Source organism: Ursus americanus, chromosome 6 (assembly GCF_024610735.1).
Source record: "Ursus americanus isolate L20-20 chromosome 6, mUrsAme1.1.p, whole genome shotgun sequence".
NCBI classification, from domain to species: Eukaryota; Metazoa; Chordata; class Mammalia; order Carnivora; family Ursidae; genus Ursus; species Ursus americanus.
Genome location: NC_142132.1, coordinates 52,636,498 through 52,659,456, shown reverse-complemented (window position 1 = coordinate 52,659,456; position 22,959 = coordinate 52,636,498). Strand labels below are relative to the sequence as shown.

The 22,959-nt window shown below is 34.7% G+C and overlaps 1 protein-coding gene across 4 annotated transcripts in view; it reads right to left on the bottom strand.

The window, feature by feature from the left end:
- The window catches only part of MICU1 (mitochondrial calcium uptake 1), a 233,748-nt gene that overhangs the window by 121,237 nt on the left and 89,552 nt on the right, over positions 1 to 22,959 (bottom strand). For 3 of the 4 annotated variants that reach the window (XM_045783578.2, XM_045783581.2, XM_045783579.2), the window contains exons 5-6: positions 12,301 to 12,344; positions 4,076 to 4,087 (exon numbers count right to left, since the gene is read on the bottom strand). In XM_045783578.2, the coding sequence (XP_045639534.2) occupies positions 4,076 to 4,087; positions 12,301 to 12,344 (56 nt within the window). The remainder of the gene's footprint in view (positions 1 to 4,075; positions 4,088 to 12,300; positions 12,345 to 22,959) is intronic. The other variant, XM_045783582.2, reaches the window with a different exon arrangement.

Genomic DNA, 22,959 nt, shown 5'->3' with positions numbered 1-22,959 from the left:
GACGAACAGTATTTCTACATAAGGTTGGGGTTGGGGCAGGGAGGGGAAGAGTATTAGAGAAAATTCGGCAGTTTTCCCATGCAATTAATGCTCATACTTCGTTATTTAGTTGGTGCATAGATGCCAAAGCCTTGGCAAGATATCCATCTTAAACAATCACACTATTCCCAATTGAACAGAAAATGTTGCACAGTTGAAAAACGTCTTCTTTCCCCGCCCCATACCTGAGCTTACGGAAAGGCAGGAGCTGAGGATATGTCAGATAAAATTAAATTAAGAAGTTTCTAATTTAGAGTAGGACTTCTCCTGACTCAGAGTTTGCAACCTTTTCAAAGGTAATAGAGCATCTGAAGCGCCAAACAGAAATGACTGTGCAACAAACTGTGGAAGGTGAATGCTTAAGATACTGTAAACTTCAGTCTGCCAGAAAGCCATTCTCTTTTCAGTCCCAATTCTAACCACTTCAGCTCTGAGAACAACTCCAAATACCTATCATGCAAATGTTTTCCTAGCTCCTTAACTAGATGGCTATAGAAAAAATGGATACAAATGAAGATGCTTAAAAAAAGGGTGGCAGAAGATTTGATTAAAGCAATGATAAAAATGTAAAAGTATCCTGGAATAACATTCACTTCAAGGAAATGATACAACATTATTATAGGGATGTACTTCAGTCTTCAGTATCTCATGAGGTATTATCAAAACCCTAGAAGGGGAAAATTGTCAACTCTATTATTTCTACCACATTATGCCTGCAGACTTGCTTCGAAGCAGCTGTGGGTGGGGGAATCTATGTTTTACTATTATTATTTGCTAACTAAATCTAAGAATTTAATTTTGAACTTTGGTCATTCAAATAAATCGGTACTGAAAAGAAGCATCATGGGCTCAGCAGTAGTCTTGGTTTCGGTCATATGGGTTATAAAATGCTTCCCTATTACTTCATGGCAAAACCACCTCACATACGAACTCTTAAAACTCAGTCAATATAGCATCTCACTGTCTCCCATATGGAAAACATTATTACAAGAAAAAAAAAATCACATCATAAAAACTGAGAGTTTCACTCTTGAGGATCACCAATCATTCTACACTGTTCTCTCAGGAAGCCCTTTAGATGAAGAATTTTTAAAGCATTTTGAACTCTTAACACTTATATGTATCCTTTGAACACCACTGACCATTAAAGATATATCAAGAATTTAAAAATTAGTTTGTGTATTTCACTCTGGGCACTGTGCTAAGCACTTGAATTACACACTCCTCTTTAAGTCCTCACTGCAATCCTATGAGATAGGTAATACTACTATCTGCACATTACAGAGGAGAAAACTGAAGTTCAGAGAAATTAAATAAGTAGCCCAAGGTGATGATGCTATAAAATGGCAGGACAGGTCATGGTTTGACAGAACCATTATGTATTATATCGTATCAAATGCAGAGAAACTATTTCCGACTTCTGAAATTGTTAATGGGGACTGAATATTTTCAGAGCAAAACAAGAGTTCACTATTATAAGATATTAATCCTGGAGCTTAGCTTGTTATCAGCTCAGTTATCTTGAAGAGGAAAGTCTAGTTAACAATGTAAGTGCACAATCTATTTTTATGCCTTGGCTTGTTCAAATACATATTTTAATCATTTTGAAAATGAGTATCACTTCAAGAATGTAATGGTTCTTTATGTCTTCTTAATTAATAGATGTTAGACTAATTTGTAATTGGAGAAGCTTTTTAAGTTTGGAACTTAAAAAAAAATCTATCACAGCAAAGACAAATATGCAAATCAAAAGCTATCCTCACACATTCTCTGCAACTAAAGATCATCAATAGATGTTTAGGCTGAGTTGAGAACCCAATTTTACTGGAACAGGAGAAATAAAATGTTCTGAATATCTTTCACTTTGTGTAACCTCAAAACACGTTACAGTATTTGTGCTAAAATAATAAGAAAAAGGAAGTTATCTGGAACCAAGTCCTCTCATGTCAAAGTGAATTTCAAATCTTGTTTCATGATGGAAAAGTGAAACATGAAGGTGTTAGAAATGTAATGTTTAGTCATGTTTATGCTTTCAAATCAACAGTGATAAATGAAATGGGTTGTTGACCCCAAGTTCAAACAAAATAGATTCTAAAATAAAAATGTATCTAAAAACATATTAACAGATATTTGAATATTTGGGGCAACCAGGTGAACCACACCCTCCTTGGGAGCACTTAATGATTATATTATCATTTCTTTTTTCAACCTGAATAATCAAACACATGAATTGAAGTCAACATACTTTAGTAGTGGTGGAACTCAGAGACTGGAAAGAGACATTATGAATACTCCTCACAGCAATATAATTATTTCACACCATTCATAAGCTGCATCTGAAGAACAGCTCTATGCTACCAGAAAAACAAAATGATTCCAGCCTTTCCACAGGCAATAGGAACTTAGCATGCAAAGGACAAATCCCTGTTAAGGAAGCAAGCAAGAAAGCCCTCTTCTATAAGTAACTGCTCATTGACCTTTGGAAGCTTAAAGGATTTATACCAGTGTCACCAAAATGAGTGATATTTGTAGTGATATAAACAATCCCCCACTACCTAGTCTATGAAAAAAAAGTTTATTATTTTCAATACAAAAAGCATATTAACAAGATATCCTTAATAATAAAGTAAAACTGGATTTTGAATCCTTACTCAACAAAGGATACCACCTTCGAGAGTCGAAGTTTAAAGAAGACCGGAGCTCTTTTGTCAACTATGCTGGCTGATAACCCAATGCTGCAGATTCAAGAGACTTCCAAGCACTTCACCAATTCCTACCTCTTTTCTCTTCTCATTCTCTAACAGGAATACCTATGTGAGGCAAATCATTTTAAATTTTTGAAGTCTTAAACCATACAACTATCAAAGGAAAGGAAGAGTTTTTAGAGGCCTCCTACAAACTGTCCTGCCACAATTATAGAAGTAGCAGCAGGTTTCCTCAATCATAGGTGTTATCTGATTTACTCTCCTTAGCACTGTGCATACTAGTTGTGCCATAGCTATTCTAAAACAGAACGTCCAGGCTTAGAAACATTGATACTGGGATTGTCAATAAATTATTTTGACATAATCACTCAAGTATTTGTTGGTTTGTTTCAAAATGCAGGTAAAGGCAGAAGTAAGATAATCAACTGCATCAGTAACAGGATAATTGGTTTGGGGTTTAGTAAGTAGACTACTAAAAACATATCCCATTTAAAAAAAAAGGAAGCACAGGAAAAATGTTACATAAAAATAAAGAGCACACTGTGATCTCATTAATTATATCATTATTTTAAAACAAAAGTATGCTAATTTAGTTGAGTTTCTATTTCTATTAAGCAATACAAGAGTAATGTCTTTTAAAAAATGAATAAATTTTAATAATTTATAAATTATAATTAAAAAGTCTAAGTCTTCAAAGATCAATTTAAAAAGTACTTCTTAGGCTAGTCCTTGAAAGTCTCCTTTGCCAGATTACAACCTACATATTCTCTTTCATGATTTTCTTCATGTATTTGCTTGCTTTTCCAAGTTAAAGTTGTTGATTAGCTCAAAAAAATAAAATAATGCAGTCTTTCTAAATGTTCCATTTGTTTCCTGTTAAGCCATTTTACTGAACAAAGTGCAACTAAACTTATCTGTATTTATCATTTCAGAAATTTCAAAGGAAAAAAAAAGATTTTCACTTGAAATTACTGTTGTCTCACCATTCCTGTTACAGTTTAACTAGGAACATGACCTGCTAAGACTAATTAAATGGCCCAATTAACTGAGTATCCCTTATACAAAATAGTGGTAAGTTTCTTGACCTTTTGTGTGACACATAATGTTAAAACCTCCTTTTAAATCATGCTAGGTATTATATTCTCAAGGACCAGTGCAGTGTTGGAATTCTCATACTAAAGATAAAATATGTTAATTTAAAGTGACAGGAACTGAATCATTCTGAAAGGAGCAGGGAAAGGACATGAGCATGCACTGAACCTTTGTCTCTGAAGCATTATTATGGATTTTGGAACATTAATTAATTAAAGCACATGCTGCTGAGTCAGTACCTGCCAGAAATCCTGATCAGAAGATGAGAAAAAGAAAAAAAATGGACATTGTTTGATTACATGAACAAAAAATCCAAAATCAAACATACGTATCACAAAATATTATAACATATAAGGACGAATTTAGATCTGTAATAAAATCACTGAACACCTAGAAACAGGAAATGAGGAATACACAGAAATGTTTTATATATTATCTGGTAGGTACAATAAAACAAAAACCGCAACACCTCAATTCCTAACCTCCCCCAAATGAAATACACAATTGTAAAAAAACTTAATACTATAAAAAGAAAACACATGAACAATAATCTGTTTCTTAAAGAAATGGGAAAGCAAACATTTCATTTTTTGTCATGGGAAGTCAAAGCATTTCTCTAATTACGGTTTCCTATTAGGATGTCTCATGGATATAATATTTTTAAACTTCATGGCAAATTTGTTGCTTTACCATCCATAATAAAATACAGGCGACCAAACTCAGATGAGTTTAAAGGATTAGTAACTACTCAAAGAGTTCAGAATGACTGCTTAGAAACAGGTCTCCTGTAAAATTATGTTGCACTAAATGAATTACTACTCACATTAGTGATAAAAAGCCAGCCATCGTGGAGGTTAGCTGATTTAGCTGGGTACACCACTCCAAAATATCTTCATATATCAAATGGGTTTAAAGATATTTTTTCAACAAATGAACTTCACTGTGAAATAAAATTCAACCCAAACTTACCATACTTCTCAAAACAATTTAGCAGAGTGATAAAAGTTCTTAACTGAGAAATACATGCTATAAGCAATTTACAAACCTAAGGCTTGGGATTGATGTGACAGAGACCCAGAGGGTTTTACAACACAGGGGTGAGATGAATCACTGTGAACAAAGGACAGCTCAGATATGAGAAAACAAACCAGAGGTCTCTCTTCAGCTCATGGACCAGCTATTTAATCCCAGCCAATTGCTCCTTATAGAGAGCCCACGGGGATTTTTACAGCTGATTTAACTGGCATGGAGAGAGCAATTAGGCAGAGGAGATGCTATTCTGTAGCATTTCACACAAACCAAGAGGATAATATATATGACAGCATACATAAACTGAATAAAGGGTTCAAAGTCACAGAAAGTAGCTATAATTTGTAGAGCCAGATACTTTACCACATTGTTCTGATTTTACTGAGAAGGTAACTGATACTCAGAGAGATTAAATGGTCTCTTGCCCAAGGTTATCTATCAAGTATGCGGCAGAGCCCATTTAAGAATATAGACTCGTCATATCCAAGGTTACATTCTTTTCATCCTGTGCTATTACATACTAAGAAGTACAGCAATTCATAATGTTGTATTTTTCATACTCAAGTTCAGCATACTTACAACATCTACTAATTATTTACACATAGCTGTCAAATACTTAAAATGTCAAAATGGAAATCCCTTGGAAAATATTTCAGATACCAAAGCCAGATTTTCTTAGGGCTGTGGTGTTTTACAAAAGAACTAAATCTGCTAATTTGTAAGAAGAGAGAAAATGGAGAAAATGGCTTAAAAATAATTTAGAGAACTATGGATGCGAAAGAAGAAAGATGAACAAATGGACTAAAAGTAAAACAGAAAACTGCAACAGGTGTCAAAGGATTTCTTGAAATGCTGAATCAGAGTGTTGAATTCCTTGGTAATGCAATTACATTCTAAACTTTTGCTTGTTCAAAGACTGACTATAATAAGTGGCCCTATTCAATGATGCTACATTTAACACACAACCAATCAATATTTGAGAGTAAGTTGAGTTTGTAACAGAAACATTATTTTCTTTAATATCTTGATGACAATGAGCCAAGATCCAATTTTTCAAATATAGATGACAGTGCACATTTTAAGAGACTGTTTCAGTAAAAAGAAAAGACACAGCATTTTTTAAAATGCCCAATGGTGTTCGTGGCATATGAGAAAATAATGGAGCAAATAAAAATGAAGTTGAAATTCTGATTTCTAAATTTCAGTATTAAAATTTATATACTCCTTATATTTTCTTTCTTCAAAAACACTACGTGGTTTCTCAGGTTAATAGGAGTTTCTAGTTGTACTTTATCAAAGCAGTAAAAATTAACTTCAACACGCTTAGCAAAAAGAAACCGAAATATCAAGGTTTTTTTTTTTTTTTGTACAAACGGCATTAAGGTATTAAAATAACTACTTGACAAAGAGAAATTTCTATTTACAAATAGATCAATAGATCATATAGACATACCGCTTAGATATACCACAGTGCTTAAGACTGTTAACTCAGAAGCCAGACTACAAATATGGAATCATGCCTCTACTACTTACTAGCGTATATGATCTTAAGTCAAAAAAAAAATTAAGCTACTTAATTATTATGTAGTTTCTTATTTGTAAAATGAAGCTAAAAGTAGTAAGCTATCTGAGAGTGGCCGTGTGGATTAAATGAGTTATATGTAAGCACTTAAAACAGTGTGGAGGGGTGCCTGGCTGACTCAGTCCGTAGTGCATGCGACTCTTGATCTTGGGGTCGTTGAGTTCAAGCCCCACATTGCATGTGGAACCAAAACCAAAAATAGAGTGTAGCACGTAATAAACATTCCTTTAATTATTCTTCTTTTTCCTATAGTTGTTATTAGTAATAATTCCTGCGAGAGACAAATAGAGTCAAGTATTTCTCATTTAGAGAGTTTACTTTAAATTGCAAAAATGAACCACTGACAACCAATAAGTGAATACGTTAATGTGGTTTTTAAAATGGGCTAAATCTTCAGCCCTAAAATAAATATGTGAATATGAAATATTTGTGGAGAACTTCATGCTTCCAGGAATTACAGAATCTCTACTATCTGAAAGTTTGCTTTATACCACTTCTCTTTTACGAGAAAGACCGATGCTGGTACCTGTTTTTGCTAACGGAAAAAAATCCAGAGGATTTTTGCTTTTATGAAAATGGTAATAGTTTCTTTGCTTTATGCTGTTTCAGCTTAATGAAAGCTTCCATAGGAATGCTCTACTTTTAGACAGGGGGGAGATCTGTGCATTCTCTTGGAATCTGCCATGCTTTTTTTTAAATCAAGTATTTCCCTATTATAAAAGAAAGACAACACACTGATACACTCTATTGTAAAGATGGGATTGATAGGGCAAATAAAAACATGGTGAAAAAATAATACAATTATGTCTATATATTTGTGTTTATTAATAGAAAAACCTGTCAATTCACCACGAATTTAGACTTGACAAGTTTCATCTTTGGAAACCAAGAGAGAGATGTGCTAGTGAACAATGCAGAATTCATAACATCATGACCTGCTATATAAATATGAACAGAATTAAAACTGTTCAAATAAGTGTGAAGATTCATCAAACTCTTGTCCCATGGAGATTTCAGTCCGTCCCCTCTCCTAATTTACATTTCCTTGATCTACAATACATTTCACATTACTATGCATGTCAAGAAGTAATATTATACTTGCCCTAATTCCACACTAAGATCTTATCTATGATATGAAGTTAATAAACAACGTAAGTAAAGCATTAAGAGTATTATGTTATAGGGGAAAATGTGCTTACATTCCCCTTGAGGAACCAAGACTTTCCCCTAAGGGGAATATCATTTTAAAGTTCATTTATCAATATTTTTAAAAGAACTTTCACCTAGTAAGCAATTAAAAGCATTTGGTTATATTAAAGCTTTTATTTTTAACTATGGCACCCATCGTTTTTTCTGATAACTTTTTCTGTTTTAAACACTGTAATCAGTACTTCCCCTTCTAGGCTTTGACCATACTTTTATCTCTTTCACCTAAATGTGGAAATGTCATTTTTTTTTTTGACAATGTCATTCTAATTTGATGTAAAATATTTTTTCTGTTCCATGTGTACAAATATTCTTGCAGGTATCATAAAGAGAGGAATAAAACACACATTAACTCTTTCTTCCAAACTGAAGAGATTCTAAGGGTACTGTAAATACAAATAATGAAAAATGCAGGAAGTGTTCAGGGAGTGAATGGGGGAAAGGGAATTTGACAGGGAAGGAAGAATTTAAAAATCTATCTTCTGAAAAAGAAATACATGGTAAAATGATAACAACGAACAATTTAGTTTCAATGGGCAATTCATTGTTACTTGACAAAGAGTATGAGCTTTATAAAGTTTTTGTAAGAGAGAAGAGGAAATTATGTCAAAACTCTGGAATATGGGTATTCTTTGCTTTAGAAACGATTTTACCTAGACCATGCAGTTTTCTACTGTAACTTAAAAAAAAAAAATGGTGGTGTCTGGTCCAGAGAGTGTTGTCTATTACAACAGGAGCAGAAAATCCAAAACAACTTCTATCTTTGATATGCTGACGGAAAAAAGGGAGGGCTAAGAGAAACAGGAAAATAAAGGGTATAACCACTTGAGAAAAGCCACACCAATAAAAAACAGCAATTAAATCATTAAATGAAAGAAATATTTGATGATTATGTAATATGAAGGCTCCATTTATAAATGATCATTTATTTTATAGACCAGTTATTATGTAATTAAAAAATTAAACCCAGAAAAAATAAAGTTTTCATTAAAGAAATAACCTAAACTTCATGAAGTAATTGCATCAACAAGTCATAAGCAGAATGCCTGGACATTGCAGGGGGAGAGTGCATTTTTTAAAAAAAATCTATGATATACCACACTAAAACAAAAGCCAGACTATATTTTGTATTACCATCTGTATAATAGTGCCAGTACACTATACTGATATTCAAACATCCTTTAAGAGAAAATCTGAACTTGCGAGCTTTGAAGTTTTTGAACTTTTAAAACCTAGTCTGAACGTCTTTTAAAGTATCACCTATCTACAAAGCAGTTTCTTAAAGCGAAGGGACACTACTGCTTCTTTATACAAGGCCTGTGTTAGGAGATAATTCTGAAATGCATAAATGATGCAAGTGCCAATAATAATGTATTTCATGAGTTTTCTACAAAGGAAATTGCTACTAAGAGTAAAGGATTAGTGTACATTAACATTAGGTAGTGATGGGCTCTGGCAAAAGATCCTCCCCCAAATTCAAAAGCTGCTTAATCAAATTCAGTTTCACTCTCAGTTGAAACAGGAATGTTTCATTTACTTACGGGCATTTTCTAGTCAAACAAAAGAAGGGAAAAGATGATAGGCACCAAAACAAGAAATTTCGGACTGTCCAATTATTTCTCAATATCAGCTGGGCCTTCTTTTCTACTTTGCATTTAGAGGTTGTATGAAATTCAAACACAAATGAGAAAACTCCCCCAAATCTCTCCATTTGTTCTTGTTTTCAATGACAAAAAGGCTAAAGTGCAATTCAATTAAAAGACAATAAAATAAGGCAGTGTTACTTACTGGTCAAATGATGCACTTTATTAAATGGTGTGTTAAAAGCTATAACAATGGGGGGTGGATAAGAAGATGGGAGTAAATCTTTCTCTGAGTAGTTCATAACTAGTTTATCTTTCAAGTTAAAACAAGAGAGAGAAAATGACCCCTTTAAAAATCAAAGCAAGTTTAAAAGGAAATTCCTCCAGGGTATTAGCTTTGGACTAAATTTCTGGCCATCTCGCACAAAATTTACTATAATTACTACACAAATCTGTCTTTTCAAGAGGAAATTGTCTTGGGATTTATATACTCTGGAAGCTGCTACTTAAGAATTAAGATATTCTGACTGAGAGAATGAGAGACATGAAGATCTAAAGGAAAATAATAAGATCGACAGTTGAATAAGCATTGATCCTTATCACAAATATCACAAATACATGGCAAAAATCCCTGGAAAAACTTCTAAACTGATTAAACCCAGAATGAATGTTGTATTCCTCATTATATATGGTTTAAAAACAGCACAGAAATACTTTCTTAAACTTCATATGAAAAAAAGACTATTCATGAAGACATAAACTAGAGATGAACTCAGTTTAAAGATCCTATTTAAGAAGCATAAACTTCAGGATATATTTGATGGAAATTAAGAGAGTATTTAATGAAGTACCTGCAAAGGGATTAAATACACATATCATAACGCGGATGAAAGGAAAATCCGTGCACTCTTTACTAAGGGACAAGCTGGCTGGCTCAGTTCTCCACTATCCCTATGTGAGTCTGCCATTCCTCTATTATCTTGCAGAACCTGTTCCCCTGGTACCATAAAGTCAACTTTCATATGCCTGAATTTCATACAAGTCATACTTTCGAACATTATATGTTGAGATCCCTAAATCCTGCTTTCCTACTCCCATTTCAGAATTTTATACTTCAGAGCCCAAACATTTGCACTACAATCTGTCACAAAGTCTGCCTTCCAAAGAAGTACTGCCATTTTTGTCTCTACAGCAAGGCAGCACTCAAATACTTATGTTTTATTGCAGTTTACTTTTGTTAATTTATAAAAATAAATGGAAATCAGAAAAATGCAAATGACACTAATGGTAGGAAATATAGGGCTCATAAATTGAATATGATTGAAACAAAGTTGGAGCTCACTGGTCATGCCCAAAGCTAGATTTTTAGTGTCAAGTGGACAGTTATATGCTGAAATCAAAAAATTAAAGAGCATTTATGAAACAGGACTGACCACTAGGTATTTTATATTTGCGAAAACTCCACGAATAGAAATTCCCCTATACCATGTAAATTTGCTGTTCAACCTGCACATATCCAACTTCTTTATGCATTTTCAGGTTTACATGTGTATACACACACATGCGCGCGTGCGCGTGCACGCGCGCACACACACACACACTAGAGGACAGAAATCTCATGCTACTCTGAATTTCTTCAGTGACCAAAAATTGTGATTCATTAGACTAATTTTGCTATAACGTATTACTGACTTAATGAGTCATATCTCCAAAGAATATGTGATTGATTAGTTGATTTTTTCCAAATCTTCAAATGTTTATTGGTCCCCTCCCGTATGACAGACATATGCGTGACACAAAGACAGATAAAACAGGGCCTGATTTGCCAGAGATTCTGAAATCAGACCCTGACATCAGTGCCTGCAGTAACCCTTCACATGGATCTGGTACTTGATTATACATGAGGCAGAGACACCAAGGATCAAAGATGTGGCTGCCCCAAAGCAAAGCCAGCTCTGAACCTGTCTCCTACCATTCTAGTTCAATGCTCTTTTTGATCATTTTTTTTCTTTTAGAATATGTGACTCTAAAAAAGAGGATACCCAGATGGAGGCAATGGGCCATCTGAATGGGAAAGGCAATTGTTAGGCCAGAAGCCTTGATCGAGATCTCTCATCTCTTAAGGTGGCCATTCACTCTTTCCACCTGTGCAAAAGATTTTAGCATTTATATCTTCACCTTACAAGTACATAGAGTTTTATGCAATGATGCAGGATCGACATATTCCTGCAAGATCAGTTTCTACTAACCCTGACCTCCACCCATTTAGACCCTTTTTAGTGATCCTGCCTTTTCCAGCCACTGCATGATTTTCCTTCTGATTTCCTTCTCTTTAAGCTTTGTAGAGCCATTCCGGGCTCTCTCTTCTTTCTGATGTGCTTTCTTCCTCCTCTTTAAAATTGACCTTTTACTTTTCTTTCTGACCCTGTGTAATATTCTCTTTTTCTTTTTGTAGAGCTCAGCCTGAAAGGGAAAAACATGTTTAACTGATTGCTTTGAGATAATAAAATTGAAAGTTTCATTTTCTGTACTTAAGAACAATTTATTATGTGATTTATTTTTGCATAAAATAAAGAATTGAAAGTAAGTATAATGCAAATGTATACGCAAACTTGGGGTGGCCTTCATAATTATTATAAAAGCATCAGTAAAGACTTCCATAATTTTCTAGTTAGGATTACTGCTATATAGTGTCAAAGTTTGAGGAAGGTCAAATCAAGAAAGTGTTTTTATGAGAAATGCAAATGTAAAATTGGGGGGCTTGTTAAAGTTTATGATGGCAATTGAATTAAAATGCAAATGTCAACATACAGTGAATTAGCCCTTAACTAACACCAGGCTACCCATGCGTGTTACCTTATATGGAAAAATGTAGAAAAACCTTCTGCTTGATTTTTTCTGTAGAAGCATCTGAAGGCACTTCTATGCCTTCCAAACTAATAAACATGCTCTTTTGATTAGATAAACAGGCATTCAGAAATTTCTCACAAATAACTCTAGAGAAACTTTAAAATCTTCTTAGTAAACAACAGGATATATACATTAAGTGTCATAGCTCGCTCACCTTTCCATCAAAGCGTTTTATTGTATATTGATCCAGACCCAAGTCTGTAAAAGAGAAAAAAAAAAAACAAACGTATTTAGTCAATGGTCATAACTCAAATAAAACATGAAATGACAGCTTTCTGTCATTTCCAGTCATTCAATTAAATATACTAGATGGTTTAGCCACAACATTCAAAGGCTATGGGAATGAAAAATTTTTCCACTTTTGGATTCAAAGTGTCAGTGCTAAAAGATCTAACCTTTTTTTTACACACGAGAAAGTGAGGCTCTGAGAAGATAAGAGGATAAAAATTCATGTGAAAAACCTGTTCAATAGTAGAGCTAAACTAGAACTCTGGACTCTTTCAGGGGTGGGCTGTTTTCATTATATCAATGTGCTATGTTACCTTTAAATAAGGTGAAGGATATTAGTTTAATCTGAATACATAATTTTTTTGGCATCGAGTTAAAGAGAGAATAGTTTAATATCAAATAAATTTTGCAACACACCTAAACAGATACAAATAGGCCATCTTAATATTACCTTTTAAAGTAGGATTAACAAATATTTTCTCTGGGAATATCTACCATCTAATTCTAAACACTGTGAAGGATGTAAGCAATTATGTATCCTTGAGGGCAGGGATTATTTGTCTTTGACTACTGCTTTCTCCCAGCCCTTGGCATAGTGCTTGATCAACAAACACTTTTAAAAAAGTTAATGAGTAAGATATAATCCCTGCCCTGAAGAGTCAAAATTTCGTTAGAAAGACATATGAATATAATAATTAACACTATAAGGGAACATATAACTAGTTCAATAAAGGGGTGCTGTGGGAGTTTTTAGAGTGGAGAAATCAGTTAATAATCACACTTACTTTTCTTGCATAATTACTCAGTTCTTTTCTTTTGGTTCTCACTGTATTCATGCTAGTTCAGGCTCTTATCTCATTATATCCACAGTATTACAATGATCAGATTATCACTGCTCCCAGAGGAAGCTTTTTGCATTGCTGCTTCTACACATTTGGTTACATATTTTATCTAAAATGTGCTTCACTTCTAAAAGCCTTCCCTGAACAAAATAAACCACTGACAAAACAAAGAGGTAAGTCAGGAAACAGAAGGAAATTAAAAAACAAAAAACAAATCTAATTTGAAACCTCATGTATATTCAAGAAGACAGCACAGTCATAAAGGCAGAACACACTTCTATGATAAAAGAACAGAGAACAAGAAAGAATTGTAGACAACTAAGACTATGTTTGCTTATCACCTCCTATTTTTTTAAGCTTTATTTATTTAAGTAATCCCTACATCCAATGTGGGGCTCAAACGCACGACCCTAAATCAAGAGTCACATGCTCCTTTGACTGAGCCTGCCAGGCATCCCTATCTAATCCTATTTTTTTTTCTGGCATGGTTTTATTATTATTATTATAACATATAATGTATTATTTGTTTCAGGGGTACAGCTCTGTGATTCATCAGTCTTACACAATACACAGCGCTCAACACAAAGCATACCCTCCCCAATGTTCATCACTCAGCACCCCCCCATCCCTCTCACACCCCTCCACTCCAGCAACCCTCAGTTTGTTTCCTCACATTAAGAGTCTCTTTCTTCTTGTTTCATTTCTTCCTCTCTTCCCCTACATTCCTCTGTCTTGTTTCTCAAATTCCACATATCTGTGAGATCATATGGTGATTGCCTTTCTCTGATTGACTTATTTCACTTAGCATAATACCCTCTAGTTCCATTCATGCCATTGCAAATGGCAAGATTTCAATTTTTGATGGATGCATAATATTCCGGTGTGTGTGTGTGTGTGTGTGTGTGTGTGTGTATACACACACCACATCTTCTTAATCCATTCATCTGTCGAAGGACATCTGGGCTCTTTCCAGTTTGGCTATTGTGGACATTGCTATGAACACCGGCGTGCAGGTGCCCCTTCAGATCACTACATTTGTATCTTTTGGGTAAATACCCAGTAGTGCAATTTCTGGGTTGTAGGGTAGCTCTATTTTCAAATTTTGAGGAACCTCCATACTGTTTTTCAGAGTGGCTGCACCAGCTTGCATTCCCACCAACAGTGTAGGAGGGCTCCTCTTTCTCTGCATCCTTGCCAACATCTGTTGTTTCCTGACCTGTTGATTTTAGCCACTCTGACTGGTGAGGTGGTACCTCACTGTGGTTTTGATTTGTATTTCCCCGATGCCGAGTGATATTGAGCACTTTTTCATGTGTCTGTTGGCCATCTGGATGTCTTCTTTGCAGAAATGTCTGTTCATGTCTTCTGTCCATTTCTTGATTGGATTATTAATTCCTTGGGTGTTGAGTTTGGTAAGTTCTTTACAGATTTTGGATATTAGCCCTTTATCTGAACTGTCATTTGCAAATATCTTCTCCCATTCTGTCAGTTGTCTTTTGGTTTTGTTGTTTCCTTTGCTGTGCAAAAACTTTTTATCTTGATGAAGTCCCAATAGTTCATTTTTGCCCTTGCTTCCCTTGCCTTTGGTGATGTGTCTAAGAAGAAGGTGCTGCAGTTGAGGTCAAAGAGGTTGCTGCCTGTGTTCTCCTCAAGGATTTTGATGGATTCCTTTTGCACATTTAGGTCTTTCATCCATTTTGAGTCTATTTTTGTGTATGGTGGAGGAAATGGTCCAGTTTCATTCTTCTGCATGTGGCTGTCCAAACTTTTCCCAACACCCTTTAAGAGACTTTTTTCCATTGGATATTCTTTCCTGCTTTGTTGAAGATTAGTTGACTACAGAGTTGAGAGACCATTTCTGAGTTCTGTATTCTGTTCCATTGATCCATGTGTCTGTTTTTGTGCCAGCAGCATACTGTCTTGATGATTACGGTTTGTAGTAGAGCTTGGAGTCCGGAATTGTGATGCCACCAGCTTAGGTTTTCTTTTTGAACATTCCTCTGGCTATTCAGGGTCTTTTCTGGTTCCATACAAATTTTAGGATTTTTTCTTCCATTTCTATGAAAAAAGTTGATGGTATTTTGATAGGGATTGCATTGAATGTGTATATTGCTTTAGGTAGCATAGCATAGACATTTTCACAATATTTGTTCTTCCAATCCATGAGCATGGAACGTTTTTCCATTTCTTTGTGTCTTCCTCAGTTTCTTGCTCATGAGTACTCTATAGTTTTCTGAGTACAGATCTTTTGCCTCTTTGGTTAGATTTATTCCTAGGTATCTTATGGGTTTTGGTGCAATTGTAAATGGGATTGACTTCTTAATTTCTCTTTCTTCTGTCTCATTGTTGGTGTATAGAAATGCACATTCTATGTTTTAATAAACTGTCAAAAGGTTAGGGTAAGGTTTCTTCTCAGGACCACTGCCAAAAAGACAACAGAATGGAAAATAGAAAATATGAGAGAGAATTATAGAAAAACAGAGACTTAATACTAGAGGTCTAATACCACACAAGACCTTTTCTCATTCAGAAATAGGAAGGAAATGTTTTTAAAAAGAAAAAAAAGTAGGGAGGATATAATCCAAAAAGTATTAGTAGAAAATTTCTCAGAGCTGAAGAGTAACACAAGCTAGGGCTTATCATGTGTTCTAATAAGCAAAATGAACAAAAACTATATACAATTCAGTATATGCTTATGAAATTTCAGAATACCAAGAATAAGAAAATCCTAAAACTTTCCAGAAAAAAACTTGGTCCTTTTTAAAGAATGAGAATCAGACTATACTCAGGTATCTCATGAGTAAACTTGGTACATCAAGTAAGGGAAATAGATGCTTACTAATAGAGTAGCACTGTTCAAAAGAAATATAATGTGAGAAACAAATGTGAGCCACATGTATAATTTAAAATTTTTTAACAGTTAATAATCTTAATTATTCTTAAAATAATCAAAAGAAACCAGTAAGTTAATTTCAATATATTTTATTTAACAAAATATATTCAAAATGGCATCATTTCAATATGTAACCAATATAAAAATTATTGTGATATTTTACCTTTTTAATACTAAGTTTTCAAAATCTGGTGTGTATTTTAGAATTATTGCACATCTCAATTCAAAGTAGCCATATTTCAAATTATTAGAGTAATACCTAAAAGAACTAACTTAAAAAGTGATTGCTTATGTGACATGGAATCGGAGGGTGCAGAAGATGGAACAGATTTGTGTTTTCACTGAATGCTCTTTGTTATAGTTTGGAAAATATTTTACCATGTACATTTGCAAAAAACAGGAGGGGCATGTAAGGACAGCTTGGCACACACTGAGAATTCCTGTCATTTATAAGCAAATACAGACATAAAGTAGGCCAAGAGATTAATACTTTTAAGATGGAAAAAAAAGATTATTTCATCTTATTATATTTACACTTCTTTACCTCTCGAAACAGATGGTCAGATTAGCTCAGTTCTTAACATGATTCGGGTAGATGGAGTATGGGAAATGTGGATGGATGAAATAATTCAAGCTATTCGTACTCACTACTCCTCTAGAGATTCTATTAGGTCCAATTACTAGGAGGAGGGAGAGTATGGAGAAGGAAGGGGAAAACACAGTGTGTGTAGCATGAAAATGATACTCCAGGGACTTCCCTATAACATGGTTCCCTTCCATTTCTTCACTTTCGCTCTTTGGGTCCTAGCTTAGAAACACTGGACACTATGCTGTTTTCCTTAAGGTGCTTCCTGTGACTCTTAAACTCTCATTCAAAGAAATCTCAAAATCATTAAACGCTCCTAGTGTGGTGTAAACACTATCCTACTGTTGTTATTAATGAGAAAGCTGAAGCTCAGAAAGATTAAATGAATGTTTTCTGATTTTGTCTAAAAATGTTTTAATTGTGGTAGTTGCCTCTCTTCTTGAGTCCACACCAAAAATAACATAAATATTCAGAAATACTATAAAAATACTCTGAGTAGAGCACCTGGGTGACTCAGTCGGTTAAGTATCTGCCTTAAGATCAGGTCATGATCCCAGGGTCCTGGGATGGAGCCCTGCGTTGGGCTCCCTGCTTGGCGGCAAGTCTGTTCTCCCTCTGTCCCTCCCCCGGCTTGTCCTTGCTCCACCCATAAACAAACAAACAAACAAACAAACAAACAAACAAACAAACAAATGCATACTCTCAGTTTAAGCTTCAGAACGAAACTTTAAATGACTTATTATTTTAATGTTTTTAATTTAAATTCAACTAATTAACATATAACATATTATTACTTTCAGAGGTAGGGGTGATTCATCAGTCTTTTATAATACCCAGCTGCCCTCCTTAATGTCCATCACCTAGTTACCCCATCCCCCACTCCCTCCCCTCCAGTGACCCTCAGTTTGTTTCCTATGGTTAAGATCTCTTATGGTTTGTCTCCCTCTCTGATTTCGTTTTATTTTTTTCTCTCTTCTCCTATGATCCTGTTTTGTTTCTTAAATTCCACATGAGTGAAATCATATGATAATTCTTTCTCTGATTGACTTATTTCACTTAGCATAATACCTCCAGTCCATCCATGTCATTGCAAATGGTAAGATTTCATTTTTTTGATGGCTGAGTAGTATTCCATTTTTTAAAAAGATTTTTTAAATTTATTTACTTGACAGAGAGAGAGAAAGAACACCAGCAGGGGGTGCAGCTGGCAGAGGGAGAGGGAGAACCAGGCTCCCCACAGAACAGGGAGCCTGACTCAGGGCTCGATCCCAGGACTCTGGGATCATGACCTGAGCCAAAGGCAGATACTAAACCAACTGAGCCACCCAGGCACCCCTGAGTAGTATTCTACTATATATATATATATATATACCACATCTTTATCCATTCATCTATAGATGGTAAAAGACTTGTTTTTAAGAAGATAACAACTCCTTTTGTCAAAAGACAAAACTGAAACTGAATCAAATAGATCATTTCAAGCTCAATAAATCAAAGCTTAGTAAATGGAAACTCTGAATAATTATAGTTAAGAAGTCTCAGCTATCTCTCCAAAATTCAAAGATTCATTTTTTAATACTTGAAATTACCCTAAAAATTTATTTAAATGATTATATTTTTCAGTAATACAAGCTAATATGTATGACAGGAAAAGAAAGTATAGCTCTAATTCATCAGATGTGACATACTGTACTGTAGTCACTTGGTTTTATCCTCTGTCTTCATAATCATTGTAGTAAGTTCCTATTTATTGAGCATTTTAATAGGTATTATACTACATGCTTTCCATATCACTTAATTTTTATAACCCTACAAATTAGTTGCTATTATCTCAATTTTACAAATGAGAATATTAAGATTTAGAGATATTAAATAATTTGCCTAAGATCACATATCTACATTTCTTTCTTCTAATCATCTTCATTCATTCTTGTTAACTCCTTCTTAAATTCCTTTGTTAGCTATTCTGCCTGTCCCCTAAATATATGTACTTTTAAGAATTTCCTCCTTAGACACCATCTCTTCTCACTTTAATGTTGTTTGTCTTCAGCAATTTCATTACAGAATAAAGGTGCCTAGTAAACCCAAAACAAGTTACAGAAAAAAAAAAAATCAAACTGCTGAAAACCAAAGGCAAAGAAAAAAAATCTCTGTAACAGCCAGTTTAAAAGTGCTGAAAGAATCTCAACCCAGAATTCTTTAGTGAAAATATTCTTCAAGAATGAGGACAAAATAATAATGCTCTTAGATGAAGGTAAACTGAGAATTCACCACCAGCAGACCTGCTTTAAAACATTCTACCCTTCAAGGGGTAAGGAAATGATACCAATGGGAAATTTGGAATTTAAGAAATAAGGAAAGAACAACAGAAATGGTTAACATTTAGATACGTATAATAGACTATTTTCTCCTCTTAAGTTCTTTATGTATGATTGAAATGAAACTTGAAATGAAAACAATGTCTGGTGGCATTTTCAATGTATAGTTGTTACACATATGACATTATACCATAAATTGGGGAAGAAACTATATAGTGGTAAGATGTCTATATTCTACTTGAAGCAGTAAAATATAAATTCTTAGTAAACTGTGAAAAGTTAATTAGGTATATATATTTTTAAAGATTTTATTTATTTGATAGAGACAGACAGCGAAGAGAGGGAACACAAGCAAGGCGAGTGTGAGAGGGAGAAGCAGGCTTCCAGCCGAGCAGGGAGCCCGATGCGGGGCTCGATCCCAGAACCCTGAGATCATGATCTGAGCCGAAGGCAGACGCTTAACGGCTGAGCCACCCAGGTGCCCCTAATTAGGTATACTAACCACTAAATTTAAGATATACAGAGAAATAACAGTCAAAAACTGAAAAGTAGAAAATATTAAAAAGTCTTTGAATAATCTGAAAAGGTGGCAAGGGGTAAAAGAAGAATGTAAAAAAGAGAAAACAAGTAATAAAATGGATTATTGGATAAAAAATAAGATCCAACCTATGTTGTCCACAGAAACCCATTTAAAAGATACTGCTATATTTAGGTAGATTAAAAGTAACAGGATGGAGGGATGCCTGGGTGGCTGAGTCAGTTAAGCATCCAACTTTTGATTTCAGCTCAGGTCATGATCTCAGGGATATGATTGAGCCCTGTGTTGGGCTTGCACTGGATGTGGAGCCTGCATAAGATTCTCTCTTCTCTCACCCTAAATCAATCAATCAATCAATCAATCAATCTCTCCCTTTGGCCCTCCCCACCCAAAATAAACAAACAGACAAATAAATAAGGTGATAGGATGGAAAAAGATATATCATGAAAAACAAATCAAAATAAAGAGTGGCTATATAAATATGAGAGTAGATAGACTTCACAGCAAAAAAATATTAGCATAAAGGTCAGTTACATAATGATAAGAGGGTCAATTTATGAAGACGACAGAATAATACATTTTAAACATGTATGCACCTAATAGGAGTTTTAAAATATTTGAAGCAAAAATTGATAGAACTGAAAGGATGATAGTCAAACCCATAATTAAAGTCGATCAACACCCTTCTCTCAATAACTGACAGAAAAATAGATAATCAGTAGAAAATATAAGATTCTAAGCATATCACTGGTTGCCTGGGACCTAGGAGATAGGAAAAAAACAGGAAGGAAAAATCACAAATGGGTATGAAGAAACTTTTGGGGGTAATGAGTATGTTCATTATATTGATTGTGCTGATGATGGATGGTTTCACTAGTACATACATGTGACTAGTATGTCAAAACTCATCAAACACTTGAAATATGTGCTATATATTCTATGTTAATTACATCTCAATAAAGTAGTTAAAAAGAGATAGTCCAAACCATCAAGGAAATGATGGCTATAACTGAAAATATTGGCAATTTCTGTATACTAAAAATTACCATAAACAAAATAAAAAGGCCACACACTAGGAGAAGATATTTGCAATATATATGATAGCTTTCAACAGAGAATACATAAAGGACTTTTACTAACCTCCTCCCCAAAAAAACAAATAGAAAAGTGAGCAGAGAAGATAGAGAATTCATAGAAATGGCAAGGTGAGTAGCCAATAAACATTCAGAGATGATAAGCCTCACTAGTTGCTAGTGAAATGCAAAATAACACCACAAAGATACAATAATTCATTCCAATCGGTTTGCTAAAAAATTAAGTCTGACAATACCAAGTGTTAACATGAACGCAGAAGAGAAAACTCAAACATTCTTGGAGAATATATAAATTATTACATCTATTCTGGAAACCAGGTTGGTAGTGTTTAGCAAATCTGAAGAGGAATGGCCTACAGGCTAGCAAGCCTACTTCCAGATATATGTTGAAAATAATTTCTTGCAAATATGCACCAGGGCAATAATGGAAGAAGGTTCACCACAGTACAGTTTGTAATAGTAAAAACACTGGCATATTATAGTTTTCAAATATTCACTTTCTTTCCCTTGACCTCTATGGAAAATCCCATTGAGTTTGGGCTCAGCCACATGACTTGCACTGGCCAATGGAATATTAGCAGTATGACATAACAGATCCTTAAAATGGACTTCTGAGGTTGGCTTGCTTTCTTGCACCTCTGCCAATACTATGAGAAGAATATATTCCGGGTAGCCCAGTGGTCTAAAAGAGATGAGAACCATATAGAGCAGCTTGACAAATCCGCTGAAAAACCATGAAGCCGAGCTGCCCTTGCCTGGATTAGACAAACCTGAGTCTAACTACAAAGCAAGGCCAGCTGAGATCAGCAGAGTATACCTCACGTGACCTGCAGATGCATAAACTAGATAAGGGCTCATTGCTTTATGCCCTTTATGTGGTTGTTTGTTACACAGCAACAGATGACTAATAAAATTGGAAATAAGTTCCATCTACATGAACATGGATAAATTAAATGACATATTTATGCAAATAATAAACACAATTATACAGCAGTGAAAATAAGAGAACAATGGCTACCTGGATCAACAAATATACAAACATACACATATAAATATATACTTAACATATTAAAAAACAGAGGAATGTAGCAGCCAGAATAGGCTAGGTTATGCTACAGTAATAATCTTAAAATCTCAGTGGCTTACAATAAGGAAGGCTTATATATGGTTTTACTACATACCTATCACTTATTGGGTACAGCTTTACTCCACAGAGCACTGAATGTGGGATCCAGGCTGACGAATAGCAGCCTCTCTGTGGAACATGGCAGAGGTAAAAGAGAACATAGCAAATCACAAATTGACACTTAAAAGATTTTGCTTGACATAAATGTATATCATTGGTCAGAGGAAATCACATGGCTAAGCCCAACGTCAATGCTGGGGGAGAATATAATCACTGTCACTAAAAAAAAAAAAATTGGTTCTATCTAAGGAATAGAATATAAAAGAGAGAGGGAAAGATAAGGTAAGGGGAGGGGAATGGAATGGACTTTTTTTTTTTTTTTTTTTTTTAAGATTTCATCCATTTATTTGAGAGAGAGAGCTAGCACAAGCAGGCAGGGTGGGGGGTAAGGCAGACAGAGAGGGAAAAGCAGACTCCCCACTGAACAGGGAGCTGGATGCGGGGCTCAATCCCAGGACGCCAAGGTCATGACCTGAGCCAAAGGCAGACGCTTAACTGACTGAGCCACCTAGGCACCCCTGGAATGAACTTTTGAGGTTGGCTTGATTTCTTATAACTCTGCCATCCATATAAGAACAGATTATGGGTAGCTCCCAGCATCCTAATTACAAGTGCTTTAGGAGCTCTGTGTCAGGAACCAAAGACAGAGAACAATACATATGTTTCTTATTATTTTGGAAGGGGTCATAAATTTTTTCCATTAAAGGTCAGACAGAAAATATTTTAGGCTTTGTGGGCCACATATCATCTCTGTTGCAACTATTTAACTCTGTTATTGCATAAAGCTGTCATAAACAATACTTAATGAATGAGTATGGATATACTCCAATAAAACTTTTTATGGACACCAAAATTTGAGTTTCATGTAATTTTCAGGTGTCACAAAATATTCTTTTTTAAATGAGTATATTAAAAAAAAAAAGTAAAAACCTTTCTCAGCTCACAGGCCATATAGAAACAGGCAGTTCACTGCAGCTGACCAACACCTGCTCTACACTCAGCAGCACTGCAAGGAGCTAAAAGTAGAGTAGAAGACAAGGTTCTTCAACTGAAGTAACTTACCTTGTTGGGAAGAAAACAGTAAAAAATATATTCATTGTCTGTACTTCTTATGTTTTTCTGTTACTA